At 47.6% G+C, this 15,404-nt stretch overlaps 2 protein-coding genes across 2 annotated transcripts; both read right to left on the bottom strand.

The window, feature by feature from the left end:
• Positions 1 to 119: 119 nt before the first annotated feature.
• Positions 120 to 9,125, bottom strand: PHALS_14059 (DRIM (Down-regulated in metastasis)-like proteins; the record flags this gene model as incomplete). Its single annotated transcript, XM_024729794.1, has 2 exons — positions 120 to 5,426; positions 5,493 to 9,125. The coding sequence occupies 2 exons, from the start codon at positions 9,123 to 9,125 to the stop codon at positions 120 to 122; spliced, it is 8,940 nt and encodes a 2,979-aa protein (XP_024580136.1).
• A 2,116-nt stretch (positions 9,126 to 11,241) lies between these two features.
• Positions 11,242 to 11,497, bottom strand: PHALS_14058 (uncharacterized protein; the record flags this gene model as incomplete). Its single annotated transcript, XM_024729793.1, has 2 exons — positions 11,242 to 11,338; positions 11,418 to 11,497. The coding sequence occupies 2 exons, from the start codon at positions 11,495 to 11,497 to the stop codon at positions 11,242 to 11,244; spliced, it is 177 nt and encodes a 58-aa protein (XP_024580135.1).
• Positions 11,498 to 15,404: the final 3,907 nt, after the last annotated feature.

Below are 15,404 nucleotides of genomic sequence, written 5' to 3'. Positions count from 1 at the left end.
ACTCTCTTTTCTGTCAAATGGACCGTGACTATTTGCGTCGTACCTATATTGAAATACCATTATAGAATCATTCCTACTTTGGAGTATGGTTGTTATTTTGTCTACATATTTTACCTCACCTACTCGGCACCTGGACGAAGTACCTTCGTTGGTCGCACTGCTGCAGACGTCGAGCCCTTCAGCACAGCGTATTTGCGCTTTCGCATTTGCTTCGATTGACGTTTCTGCTCATTCTTCTGAATCCGCCGCTGAGCAGCCCGTTGCGGATTAGACACTGCTTCAGTTTGAAGCTGCAACTTTCGCACAGCACGGCGTGCTGCCATCTTTCGTTGTACGAGTGAGTATGCCTCCAAGAACGATTTAGCTCCCAATTTTTTCTCGAGAAGATGCATCACTTCTTGAGCCAAAAGCGCGCTCTCAGGTGGAGCTACTGGCTGTGGTGTGGGGCCGCTTCTCCGCTTCTTATGTCGAGTTTGTTCTCTTTGAAGTATTGCTTGCTCCTGCTGAGCCCGAAGCATGTCTAATGTACTGGTTGCGCGATACAGTGGGTTTATTATCTGCAAGACATACCTTTGGGCAAACGTAGCGTCGTGATTGTGTAGCAGAGCAGCAAACAGCTTAAACACTATCTTCTGAACCTCGTTTGTACAATTTGAATCACGGGCCGAAAATGACAGCCGGGTGAGCAGCCACACCATAGGTGTCGATGATTTTTTCTGCTCGTCACTCTTTTTCTGGCTTTCTCGCAGTTGCGTTTCAGCATTTTGTTTCTCACCAGTCGTCTTATCACCATCATCAATATTGTTAGCTGTAAATTCGCCATCAACAAGTTCATTGACATTGTTTAGAGCCGCAACAGCCGCAGCAGTCACGTCTTGTGGAATATTTGTAATCTCAAGCGCCTCAGCCAGAAACAGCAATGCAGTAATTATCTCGTTGACCAGCTCCTCGTTAAGTGACGATGCTTCTAGGAGTTTGCAAAGTGAACTTGCCCAAGTAAATAGACGTCCGGGACGCTGTAGATACAGTGCTCCGTTTTGCAGACGCTGGAGATCATCCTTCGACAAGCGCTTGACAGGAACCGCATATCCAAGCGTACTACTTTGGCGTCGACGTAGATACGACGTTAGTAAACGTGTAATGCTAAGACGCACCCACGCATGAGGGTACTGCAGCAATGGCAGCACAACAGCATCCAGAAAATTCTCTGACGGCTTCGCTGTTTCGAGCCATAGCTCATACGGCCCAGCAAGATGCTCACTGAACGCAATAAGTGTCACGCAAACGTGATAAGTCGGCTGCCATCGCACCTGATTACTTTCTTTCACGGTTTGAAGCTCACGCTGAAGACGCTCAAGCGCTGAACGAGCAGCATGCAACACTTGAAAGGCACTTCGCTCAAAAAATTCGGGTCGGGTCTCCAGGACAAGTGTCGTAACCTGCGCTGCAGCTCCTAGCAGTTTCACGGCTTCAGCGCCATCCGAGTTCGAAGCTTGCTTCCACCACTTCCCGACCAACATAATGCTCTCGTTCAATTCCTTGTTACCTAGCCGGCGCACTAAAGTAGTAAGAGCAGTACGTGCGAGATCTCGGCACTCGGAAGTCTCATCGTTGGCCAGACGCAACACTAGTGGTAAGAAAAAATACTGCGAACGCTCGTTAACTAGATCTTTTGGAATCTTCACTAATAACGAACGTATAGCCTCAAGCACAGCAGAACGCCCGGAGGTATGTCCGTAATTTAAATTATCCACCAAAAACTTGAAATGGCGAGACAAGCGTTTTGCTCCAAGTGGATACTCCAATAAAAATGTCTGATAAATTGTCGCACAATTCAGACGCGCACTAGGAGAATCGCTCTGCACCAAAAGCTCCCCGACACGTAGCATCACATCGTACACTTCGCTCACTACCAGATGCGAGTTGACAATGGCTTTAAGAAGAGCAAATGTGGCATTTTGATGGTCCTGCTCGTCCAGATCGGCGCGCAAGAAGCTCAAGAGCACACGGAGCTGAGGCTCCGTAAGGCGTAAATTGTCTGCTTTGGATTTTTTGGCAGCGGATCCTTTTTCTACCAATTCTAGTCTCTGCTGCTGTCGGAGAAGCGCCGTCAGCGTGCGGTAACAGGTCTGCACCATTTCGTTGCGTGTTGCAGCTCCAGCCTGTTGCAAAATTGTGAAAATGCGATCAAGAAGCGGACTTCGGGCTATTTGTAGAGCAGGAAGTTCCTCCACACGGGGAAGCAGCGAGCTTAGGCACTTTAAGGCATTAATAACAGCGCGGTCGTTTTTCGATTCGCCTGTACATCGCAAAAGAAGCGGCACCAGTGGATCGATGAGTTGAGCTGGAACATTGACAGATGTATCGTTTTCGACATTTTGATCCTTCAAATTGCCGCTTTTGCGAAGAAATGAAAACATTAAGAAAATGCCGTAACTAAGTAGCTCCCGAATATGAGTCGTGCTCTCGGCCACGAGGGTGGCGATCGCCTCACGCTTCTGCTGTTTCGTTTTATTTTGCTGTTGTTGGCGCATCTTATCGAAACCAGTCATTTGCTGCTGCACCATGATGTGCGATGTCTCCCGTGCACTAGTCCGCTTGGCCAGTAATTTTGTGGCAGCAGCACTTTTCTCCGACACTAGCCAAGACGTCACAAATGCCGTATTGCAACCATCAGTCGCGTTAAGTTTAATTTCTTTCGCAGAAAGTGGCCGCAAGCTTTCAAGACTCGAGTTTAAAACGTTGTAGACATACAGAAACATATACGACAATTCTACGGAAGGGTTCTTTGCGAGTCCGTACGCCACGCGCTTTAGAGCCTCCTCTAATGCAGCTGTGGCCTGAGCCCCACCGTCTGTCGCCTGAAAGCGCTTTAGAATTGCACCAATGACTTCGTGAATGCCTGGATTGGGTAAGAAGGGAAGGGATCTAGCCAGCAGCTCAATTGAGTCCAAACTACGACCGCCACTGGCGCGTGCCTCTTTCATCTTGGATTTTTGAGCAGGCCCACGTTTCATGCAGTCAGTAGTAGCTTCAGCAGCTTCGCCAATCGATGTAATGCCCTGAAACAACTCTGCAACTAGAATTTCCATCACACTAGGCACACAAGCATCGAGTGGCGAAGCAAACTCCGCCTCATATTCAGCCTCTTGATCTCTGGATTGAGTTAACAGTAACGATTGAGGTTTTCGAAGTGCGTAGGCCTTTCCGTCTGACTTCATAATTTCTGGTAAATTTTCCAGTAGCGCATGCACGGTAAATGAAAGCACATGAACCATATAACCATCGCGCAGCGTGTGACGAAGTTCTTCTATAATCGGCTGCAGAAAGTCCGAACCAAGTTCCAACGCAATTCGAATAAGCGTCGTGCGGGCCGAGACACGTACAGCTTCATTTTTACTTTTGAGCAAATTTGCAACCTTTAGTAGCAACTTGGGCAGCTCACGCTGAAATGTTTCCACACGCAGTCGACGTAATACCTTTACGATTGCGAGGGCCAGCGGAACCCGCACTGAAAACGCTTCTTCCGAAATAGAGGTCGATTCTTCATTGTTTTCCCTATTTAGTCGCTTTTTCAAAATCACTTTCTTAAATAAATATGAATAGAGCATCGGAAGAACCTGCATCTCCATCTTGTCTTGTACCTTGTAAATATTTTCTTCTTCTACATCATTGCCGATGTTGACTGTGATATCTCTAGTATCAGCTTGAATTGTGTTGTCAAGCGCTGACGATTGACTCTGGATTGCAGCACTCGAAGAATCGAAGTGGAAATGATCGATCACAGCGCAGATTGCCATGATGATCGCCCCTTCCATCTCAGCATGACCATTTATCGACTTCAGCAACCGATGCAAAAGTGAAAGATAATGCGACCAGCCCAAAAGTCCAGCTGCGCTTCCAATGCATGCGGCAGCTTCAGCACGCAAGGACTCCTGGCTTTTGACGTGTGTTTCGTAAACAAAGTGTAGTACGAGTGGTAAAATTACACCATTTACTGTTGAGTTTGTAAACGACTGGGAATCTTCACTCTTTACCACGTTAGCAGAGTCCTTAGTTGTTGCCATCAAGCCCATGACACCGCTTAGACGCTGGAGAGCACGACGTCGGCGATGAACCTGAATATGTGTAATGTTGTAAAAAAAGTCGGCTTCAGGGTCCTTTTGGTTGCGCACCAAACACAAATCTGTTGGAATAAAGGCAAACGGCTGAAAGGCCTCACAGTGGTCCGCTACCGATCCCAATAGCGTCACAAATCCACGTCGAATATTCTCGTCGGACGAGCGGAGACTTGCGCGCACACAAGGCATCACCAACGACTCCAGGGCACTAAGAATAGGAGACTTTGATATATCTTTGCACGTCGCTTGCTGTTCGGCAATTTTTGCAGACAGTCCCAAGAAGGCCGTAAGACTAGCAAGTGCGCCGCTGCGCACTGAAAAGTCTTGGTCATGCATTGACTGCAGACACTGCGCTACAAGTGGAGCCAGCAAATGCGTCTCGCTCTTAAAATCAGCAAAGCACGACGAGTGTAAGCAGTTAAGCGCAATGAGGCGACGCTCAACGTCAGTCTCCTCGATGCGCTTGACATCATACGCATTGAGTTCAACCAGCAATTTTGCCACAGGAGCCAGCTCGGGTAGAGTAGCGTGCGAACCCAGCGCTGTAAATACCGCCACCAGCTTCAAACGGAGATCTCGACTAGCTATGCAGTTTGCACCCGGGGCCAGTAAACGCGCGAGGGCAAGCACGTGCTTCTTCGGCTCTGTTAGTCTGGGCACAATATGCGACAGCACATCCAGCAAGTTTTCCTTGTCCTTCATTGACGTCTGGTGGTTGCGCAATAAAAATGGCAACAACAACTGAAATAAGTCGTGCGCAGCAACTGCTATGTCTCCATCAGCATATTCCAAGAAATGAGAGAGACGACAGAGAAAATTAAGTTCCTTTCGTGATGACCCTGCATACCGATCGCTCGAGTACCGTGCAGCCTTGGCCTGGAAACGCTGAACAAACTGCTCCAATACAAACGGAATCTGGGGTATTAAAAGAACATGATTCTCTTGCGGGGAGACAGCGATCGGCTGGGCCGGATCTTGTCTCGACAAAACCTCTTCATCTCCATCAAGAAGCGAGTCCATAAATTGCAAGATCGCATCCAGGATGTTGGGTGAAATGCCGCGAGTGGGCGTAGAAGTCGCCCTTGAAGACGCTAAACCCGCGGACAGGCAGGAGATAATGTCGAGCATCAGCGGTTTAGAAATCCAGTAACGCGCTCGATCAGCACGAGCGAGTGTCACAAGCAGTTCTAGCAGTGCAGATGACTTGCTCGCGCCGAGAACCGCACTGGGTAAGTGTGTGATAGCGTCATGAGATGTTTCAAGCATTGCCACCACCCACGGTTGAAGGCACACGTGGGAATCAAACTAAACAAAACACATCGAATGTTAAAGAGATCAGACTTGACCAAACGCATGCAATTCAGTCTTTACCAAGTCAATCATTTGCGCAAACCGGCGGTAAGTCAACACACGAATCTGCTTCCTCAGTGAGGCAACAGTCGTCGTCGAATCCATATTTAAAACACCTTCCCGATCGTCTTGCTTTGACTCGGCCGCTAGCTCCGTGTCTTCGCCCTCAATGCTATTAGAGCCACTGATTTCCTCAACGTCAGAACAAACAATGTTGATGCGAAGAATAGCTAGCAAGACATCAGCAAGATGCGGCGCAAATGCGGCCAGCTTAACTCCAAGTTGAACTAACAGATCCTCCAGCAGATTCAAAAAGCCCAAGATACGTGAAGGTTGCACAATTGAAATTGCAACTACAGGTCTCACCTCAGTGGCAACCAAAGCACTTGTAGGGCCATCAATTGCCATATCGAACGCCCGCACCACCAATTCCACAAAGCTGGCAAGCTCAGATGCATCTAATGCCGCCAGGTAGGCTAGAATAGCAGCACGTCGAGCGGCCACTGTATCGCCATTGCTTCGACCCTTCTTGCTGACACATTTTGAGTACAAAACTCGCAATAATACCGGCAGAAGCTCTGAACGGTGTTCACGCAAAACAATGCTTTCATCTTTCCCAATCTTAAAATTTGCAAGTTCTTCACGAAGCGTAGACACGTCGATCAGTCGATTTAGATGGATCTTGTATGGGACGATAGCCTTACTTCCAAACGCGTACAAACACTGCAACGCCAGCTTTGAGACCACTTCATCCGATTTTAAGAGCAAATCAAAGAATAGATCGTGGAGCAGTTGCTGCGAATACGCGCCCTTCATATTGTGAAATGCCGCAAACAGCTTCAAGTGGTCCACAAACTTGCCACGCACTTCCTTCGTAGTCAAATCGTGAAACTCAACGCGCCGGTGCCAGTCCAGCAATGTTGAGTCATTGTTGCCTTCGAATTCTCCAAGTTTCCGCAGGGCTTGGTCAATCGCTTCAAGACGTTTAGCATTGAGCTCATCCGTGTAAATAGTGCTGTACTGATCACGCAAGAACGTCAGGAAGAGCGGCACCATAAACTTTGTCTTTGCCTCAACCTGGTCAGAAAACTTTACAAGTCCCTTCCAAAGGAGTGAATGGTGGGTAGCAGCATCTGTAGCATCAGTGTTGAGAGATTTTCCTTCCTCCAGCATACAAGCATACTCAAAATTCTTGACTACATCGCTTGCGCTGCTTGACTCTCGCTTCTCACAGGCATTTTCGTGTCGAAGAGAGGCTTTCAAAAGCTCAGCACGGATATACGGCCAGAAATCGTTAAAATGCAATCGAACAGCAGTCTCTACCGCCTCAGCAATGTGCGGCCAGATCGCGGAAAACTTTACATGATACAGACCGAGTAAATGGTTTATAGCAATCTTTTTGTAAGCTTTTGGGGTCTGAGGCGAGCGACACAAGACCTTCACACGCGTCAGTAGACGAATAACTTCGCGTTCAGTAGCCACTGAAATGCTTCCGCAGGAGAGCTCAAGGCTTACACAGGTTTCTAGTAAGTCGCATGGGCCGCTCAGACCTTCCTTGCCAGAGTCAAGAAAATCCAGGCGCTTGAACTTTGCGAGCAACTGCAACGTTACTAGACGTAACTGATGGGCAGGTGACCGTAGCGTAGCAAAAAAAGAGTCTGCTTCACAAATCAGCGCATCGATTGTCAATTCTTCATACTGTTCCCCTTCCTGAGTCATTTCAGCAAGCGTTAACAGAGTTGAGAAGGTCGTGAATGAACATCCATTTTCTTGCAGGGCCTGCTTTGCATACGAAGATGTCATGACTGAATTTTTACTCGCCTGATGCTGAGCAATTTGTTGCAGTTTCCACAGCTCAGCTCGCAGAGTTACAATGTGAACAGAAAATCCGATTTTCAAAATTTCATCGAGCTTTTGAATAATCAGAGTCGCAAAAGCAACAAGTTTTTCTTCATTTGTCCGTATGAACTGCAACGCCTTACAAAATTTCCAGCACACAGCCAAGCTTTCTGTATCCTGCGTTTCACTGCTGTCTCTGAATAATTTTCGACCAGCGTCAAATAGTATATCCTCCGCATATACATCAATCGGATCGAAGGAAAGCAGCCAGACGCAATTTGCGGTCTTTGATCGTACAATGTTTTTGTTCTGACCCTCACAAATGTCTCCTGCGTTTTTTGCAATGTATGCACCCAATTCGCACACCAGGGAGCAAAATGCAGTCACTTCGGTTCCTTCAAGAATCTTAAGGGCGTATTTCAGCGTACTATGTAGCAAATACTTGATTATAAATCGCACATCAATGTTGGTGTTGTGCAACTGCCGGATTACAAACTCCAATAACTTAGGACGCCAATATGCTTGCTTTTCGTTGTCATTCGAAGCTGCAAAAATGGCTTCTATCTGAGCAAATAATACATCATCATTCGGAGGAAACAGCCGCCATATCACTTCAAAAATTTGTAAATGCACATCGCTCAATGTAGAGCACTGAGAGGCCAAAATCTTATTTTCAGGGGCGATCAACGTATCGCAAACCTTATGCACGCTTGGCACGCGTACATCATAAGCATCACTTGCTCCAGTGATCAGCTTGCCCGTTCGCGAGATCATAAAGTCAAGCAAAATACGAAGTATTCGACTTATGTACAAATCATCTGCTTCTGTTGGAGTCAAGTCGGTTTCATGACGACAATTAATTTCCTTGGTACACACCGACACTAAACATTCCAATATCTCTCCAGAATGGTCTGCATCCGTATGTTGTAGCATAAGTCCAAAAGTCTGGTACACAATTTCAAACAAAGCTTCTTGCTGTTCAAAATACTTCATCGTCTCCTCTTGAGGGCGAAACGATCTGAGCAGGAAAAAAAACACGTCGCGCATTCGTGAGTGGAAGCCATTTTTTACATTTTTCATCAGCGCAAATAACAATTTGGCTGATCCATTTCGTAAAATTTCATTGCTGCATCCAGACCCTTTCATCAACGCTGTTAAATATGTGCGAAGATACTTTTTCAACGCTTTGGGCGACTCCAGGCGTCGCAATAGCACAGCTAATGTCTGTGCCGCAAAGTTACGAACAAATTCTCGAGGATGTCCAAGTAATGGAAAGTAGCACTTGTGCACTGCATCCATATCGGCAAGTACTTGAGCTCTTAGGTAACTAAATAGCATTGTAAGCGTCTTGAATACCTGCGTACTGAGCTCTGGGTCCTTTGTGTCGATCACTGCTACTATCATTGGTAAAGTATCAGCAAAATGTGGGTAAAATTCTTTTCCAAGCTCTCGTGCCAGCGCCGTAACAAGCTTGAGCACAGGAACCAACCGCTGTCGCTGCACAACAGGATCCTGCGCGTTATCACGCGCCTCATTCATCTCTTTCTGTAGCCTCTTAACTATACTCTGTAGGTGATGAAGCAGCTGTGGAGTAGTGATCACCAGTGGCTGCAACGAACGAAACAAGAGCTGGAAGCTCTCGATTGTCGTGAGCTCTGCCTGAAGATCAAGTTCCTCCTTAAACGAGAGCTGTGATGCCTCATCAGTCGCCCCTGTCATCTTTGCGTGCAGTGTGAGCTCATGCTGTAGGTTACACACACGCTCTGCAACCTTTTGGAAGCGATGGCGCCGCTTCTTGGTCGGTGGAGCTGCCATTTGATCAAAATGCGCGTTTTATAAGTTGCAGTGGTCTCACCGCCAGTCAATTGTAGCAGAAACGGGCCCAAATGAAGGAATATCGGTATCGATAGACGGAATTTTATCTACTTGAAATATGGTCCAGATTTCGAATATTTCTAAGAAGTCAATGCTTTTTGATTGTGTGAATAAAGAGCAATCCAACAGCGGTTGAATGCCCGCTTGTCATTAGTCGCAAACAATGGAAGAATCAAACGGTTATATGATTAGGTACCGAAGTGACTTACTACTAGGTACAACGGCAGCTCCAAAAGTCTCGTAACGCATTCAGCAAGGTATTAAATTGTTGAGGATAAACGATACGCTTTGGTTATCACATTTAGCTTGTTGTATTGAATTTATTTTTTAGCTTTACCTGAAGTACATAGTACTTGGTACTTAAGGGGGACGCGTTCACAGGGCGGCCTCAAAGACATCAATTTGACATTTGTCAGCGCAACTCTACGAGTCAAACGCTTCCTCTTTGCTAGGTACCATGGCAAGCCCGTTTCTAGTAAAACTTGCTGCCAAGTCGACGACCGAGACTCGAGAATACCGTATACATGTGAGGATGGAACGTGGAGACATGATAAGCCCCCGTCTTTTGCTGGAAACAGAGCAACAACGAGTCGCGCTAGAGATTATCAAACTAGAACGCTGAACGCAAAACTGAGCACCGATAAAACTCAGCACCGACAAAACTGAGCACCGACGTACGGACAGGTTGCGTAAACGGTATCACAATTTTGTCAGGGACCAGTAACAAACAAAAGAAAAGCGAAGACGCTTTGAAGGTAGGATACGTCGTATCACATAGGATTTTAAAAGAGTAATGGTAAAATGGATTTCGCTGGTATGATTTTAAGCTAGTTCACGTTTGTAGTATACTACTTTAAAGCTTACAGTTATCATGCGAATCAGTGCGAACTGTAAGAGTCGAAGCTTCCTATGTGCGAGGTGCTCGACAACCCAATGCAACAGTTACAAAAATCGTTAATTTGATGGTCGAGACATAATAAGACTGTATCATCAGTGAGGATGGATCGCAACATATTTAGCTATGTAACCTCAGGACAATCAGATACGCTTTGAAAACCTCCGTTTTATAGGTCGTTGAAAGTTAGCATATTTGGCTTCCCACGGGCCAAAACATGGTTATACCTCGCTTGTAGCCTCTCCCCAGCTCTGAAATGTGCTGGTGAGTTTCCCCGTGAATGTCTGAACCAGGTGTCCGTGGAAGTACAACAAACTCCTACAGTGAAGCTGCTCGTGCCAAACGTCCATATTTTTAAGGGAGGATATGGAAAGGTTCTATCTCAGGGTGAAACAGAATTGAATAATCATAAATCTAGCCGTGCTCCAAAATAAGCAGCAAATCATAACATGGGTTCTTACGCGCAGACGATTATCAACATGAGATTGTTTATGACCATTGTCGCGTTTGTTCGCACTGCCCAACCGGGCGTTCCGTGTGTGAGCAGAATTCTTACCCGCCCGTCATGGGAGGATGGACAGTATTACATAGATATGTCCAGAAACTGATAGCTTCTATGGCCGGGATGATGACAAATTCTCTTCCGGAACGATAACCTTTATCTTTATCATAGAGTGCTAGCGGCTCGCGTCAATTTTTTTCACATCCGCCTTGTCTCTTTAGAGAAGGCGGTGAGCTTTGCATTCAAACAATTCTCAGGGTGCGAAGCCCAGCTGTGAGCGGAAGGTTGATGCTCTTTGAGCGCCCAAGCAGCGATGGATCTCGGTCAAAAGAATCGGTAACTTAGCTGCAGAGCGCTTGCAAACGCAACTGTAACGCTATCAATTCTCGCAATTCTGCGTGCCCTCGTTTCCCTTGATCAGGGGTTCGTGGAAAGAACGTAAGGGTGACCTTAACTTAGCTTTCTCTCAGCAAAGAGCTACGGCAGACCGCTGCACTTATGAGCGAAAATTTGGTCTGTGCGTAAGCACAAATGCGGTCTATACTGCTGTATCACCAAACATTCAATTGTTGCTGGTGCGTACGAATCCTCGGGAAGCAGCCAGCCACTTTTGATCCTTCTGCTGAAAGACTCATTATATTGAACTGGATAACAAGATTTTACATCAAAAGCCGATAACATGACCGTGGTGCAACCAACCCGTGGCACTCTTTTCTAGGAATGCGTTTTTGCACTGGAAGCTTGCCTAGAACGAGCCTAATGCAACCACGCGCAACTTGTTTATTACCGTTAGTCTCCCTGATGCAGAAAGTCAGCGCCGAGTTAGAATACGGACGCAAAATCCGCCAAATCTACTGCGTGTATTGCACAAAGCTTTTTTGATACGTCAGTATTCCATGAATAGGGCCACCGCATGTGAGTCCTATTAACCATATCAATCTCTTGACTAACTCGTCGACTAGACGGCAGCATTTGTGGAGGTCTATCGTCAGCATGTCTTCCCACTCCTTCAAAAATTAATGAAGAAGATCCATAGGATCTTTGATGATTTTCGATCCGACCCATAGCACTCAGTTCATTGTGAGTATCATTGATGACTCACTCAGCTACACTAAGCTCATCCTCTGGTTCTGGCCATACCAATTCGGTGATTAGAAACCCCAGGGCGACTTCTGGAGCTGATCGAGAGTTTCTTTGGTGAGAAGACTCAAATCTCCAAGTATGGTCTTCTACTATGTTTACGACCGCAAGCACTCTCGCGCTACAAAAATGTGTGATTTCAGAGCTTCGAAATGTAGGAAAGTCATGCCGTAATGCCAGCTCAGTTGTTCAAAATCGAGATTGTATTTAATTGTTTTAGTTGTGGCAGAGCCGCCAATATCTAAAACCATAGGATTACCGAATTAATATAGAAATACCTAATAAATATAGTAATACCTAATTACTAAGGTAATTTGCACTACTACTGGCAATCCGGCCACGTTAATTACGGTGTAGCCACACCACTATGTCATTTCACTAAGTTGTTGAATACACACCTATGTCCCGTCGCACAATCTGATGCGACACGCCCTTTTATGGACACAATCTCCCTTCATTAAAAGTGTGAATATCCCCAATTCCACATTTGACGGTCGCCTCATACGACGCTTGCGTGTCTGAGACACTTTAACGTTTTTTTAAAAACAATTTTGAACCTACTCCGCTTCATGAGCCCTATGTCTACGACACGCAGAACACCCAGCCTCGCAGGCGCCGTGGGGGCGCCCGTGGGCAAAGACTTTCTTCTTCATCATCTAAAGCATCGACGCTGCTATCCGTGCTGCGTACATGTTCGACGCAGACTGTGTGGCGCTAATGAAAATTTTGCTTTGCATGGGGTAATCGATCTAGACAACGCTTGACCTAGAGTGATGGAAGCGCAATTACACCGCTAACTTATGTCTTGATGTCTGCTGCGCTCTAGCTCGATTAAACTATACACGCAACGTATGGATGTTCTTCATGTCCAGAACTACACAGGGTGTACCTTCGGACAGTACGTCCACGGCTTCACGGAAAGCCATTCCAAGACCTCGGCAACTCGGCGCCACACGACGCGACGAATTTCCTCGTCGAGGAATTGGAGGAAGCTGACTACGAGTCGGACACTCCTTTCTTAGCATGGGATGACGAGGAAGATGAAGTGCGCCAACGGCGCAACGTGAACCCAGCTCAAACCCTGCGGACATCATGTCCATTCCCCCAACCTCTCGGTTTCTGGGGGGAGAGGTATTATTACCAATCACCTCGACGAGACACTGGAGCAGCAATTGGAGGCTGCTCACAGGGCGGCCCTCCTGCGCTCGTATCCACGTTCGGTCTTAGACCCTCGTCTGGAATACGACTTCCGATCCGCAGATTACTGAAGCGAAAGACGCGATCACTCGATCGTTAGGCGTCTAGGGCCTCCGGCCACTACAAAAGCTGAGCTTGATCAACAAACATCTGCGAGTTCGCTTTTTGGCACCTCAAGAGGTCCTAATGGATCAGTGCCGCGCTTGACTTCGAGCTCTAAAAGGAGGTGCTAATACGGGTCATTCCTGTCGCGCTCGCCTCAGGCAAAACCGCTGCAGATGATGATGAGCTCTTTGAGCGATGGTGGCAGCGGCACCGAAAGTGTCTTCGCTGTCTACCTTACGGTGAAGCCACAAAAAGTGAGCGTGCGCGTTGAGCGCCACTTTAATTTTAGATTTGAGTTTGTCAAACTCAAGTCACAGCGCCGACCTCCTGCATATTGTCGATCTGTGACATTTAGAACAATCTATAACGCCCCTGCGAGCTCTGTGGTTTCTCACACGGGCGGGTCTACGACCACAGTAGCTCAGGGCCAACCTAGAGCTCAATTCATGGCCCTGAGGTTTCCCGAACTACTGCTTAGAGGCGTAGTGCGCAAGACGACGCGAAGCGTCATGATCCTTCTGACCATGACCGTCTCCGACGTCTGGGTATTCTTGCCGAAGTGGCGCCTCATACTCCTACGATTTCTCGAAGTTTTGGTATTCCCGCCACTTCACAAATCATTGGGTTAAACCCCCGTCGATGACGTCGGCCCATAAGGCTTTCCACGTGGTAGTGGATGCCAACATTCTCATCGAGGAGAGTCGGCGGTGGACGGTGACTCGCGATGCTCTTCGAGCGTTTGATGACAAAGCTCGTCGTATCGGCACTCTGCCGAGCATGTTTTCGAGGTCGCCAATCGCTGTGCGGAAGACCTCGAGAATCCGGAGCGCTTTGTGCACCGACTGCTTCGCGTTGAAGATTATCGTGCTCTGTCGGAGCGGCTCCTAGCCATCGAGCAGGAAAATACGTAACTTTGTATGACGGTGGAGCACTTTGCGCCGTTGGAAACGGAAGTTGTTGCACTTCATGCTCAGAACCAGTTGCTGGTTCAACTTCTGGGAGGCCGAGCGCCTTTGGTCGGCGCAAGTGAATGCGGAAGTGTGAGCGCCACACCAATGCTTCCGCGTTCACTTGCGCCGGATTTCGGTATGGCTTAAGCAAGCCCACATAAAACACTGGGTGGTGCGCATACTTCTCGAAAGGTTCAACGTATACGCTAGGCCTCGTTTAACCACGATCTTAAAAGGTCCAATAAATTGTGGACGAAGCTTCGTCTTAAAGACAGCAGAGGCTGCATGTGTAGGAAGGGTTTTAGTATCTAATAAAACCAGGTCTCCGACCTCAATGTTTTCAGCATTTCTTCTTCCTTTTTTGTCCGTATATTCCTGCTGCATGTGTTGGCATTCAGCTATCGCATCGCGAACATGTCGTAATACACTCAGTCTACTCGACAGGAAATCTTCGCACACGGTGAGGGTGGGTGACATCAGCTAGCCGTTCGCTATTTCTCCCCCACCAAGCCGTGAGCCATGGATGGCGGCGTCAGCGGGGCCGAGGATTAATAAGCCCGCTCACTTCAAACGACGTATAGCCGGTAGATGAATGCAACGCAATGTTCGGAGCAAACTCTACGAGTGGCAACATAGCGCTCTAGCGCTTCGGCGTCTCAGCGCAGACGCTGCAAAGAACGTCTTCGACGACGCGATTCAAGTGCTCAGTCTGAAAAAATGGCCCGCTGTTGGCATCGTCAACTTGGTGTCCAGACCCCTGAAATGTGTAGACTAAAACTTCCCAGTGAAGCCTGGGTCCATATCAGAGACGATTTACTAGTCCATGTTGTCGAAAGATACGATCGACAAACAGCCCACACCGTCGGTTGGTGTTCGGCACTGCCGTAAGATGAGCCATCTTACTCATGCGGTGTACAAAGACCACTTCACCCGTGTTGACTGCCGAGTCTTCCGGCGGCCAAACATAAAGTCCATGATCATGGACTACCAACACCCGGGGGATAACGGTAAACTGGCCAACGGCGCCGCCGTATTCGGAGAGGGTTTTACTGTCTCACACGTGCGCACATATGTGCTCGTCCACTTGTAGAGCTTAAGCCACCGATAGTGGCAACTCACCGAACTGTACGTCTTCTCACGACCGAGCTGACCTGTCGTAGGCTTCATAGAGGACACGACGTTTCAAATCCTCGTCGCGAGAAACCACAACTCGTGACGTTTCCGTTGAATCGGTGCTATAATACAGCAAACCGTTACTTAACGAATATCGGTGTAATCATGCGCGCAAACGCGCCGACAATTTCTTGTCCGAGTTGCCGGACTCCTTGCTCCCTAGAGCCCGTAGCAACGCTACACACATCCCAGCACCCGCATACGCGGTCCGGATCAAATCCGTCACAGACGACGTTACAGTTGTCACATGAGCAAGA

This window comes from Plasmopara halstedii (assembly GCF_900000015.1).
Source record: "Plasmopara halstedii genome assembly, contig: Scaffold_816, whole genome shotgun sequence".
NCBI lineage: Eukaryota > Oomycota > Peronosporomycetes > Peronosporales > Peronosporaceae > Plasmopara > Plasmopara halstedii.
Note: the sequence above shows the minus strand (reverse complement) of the source record. Positions and strands in the feature narration are given on the sequence as shown.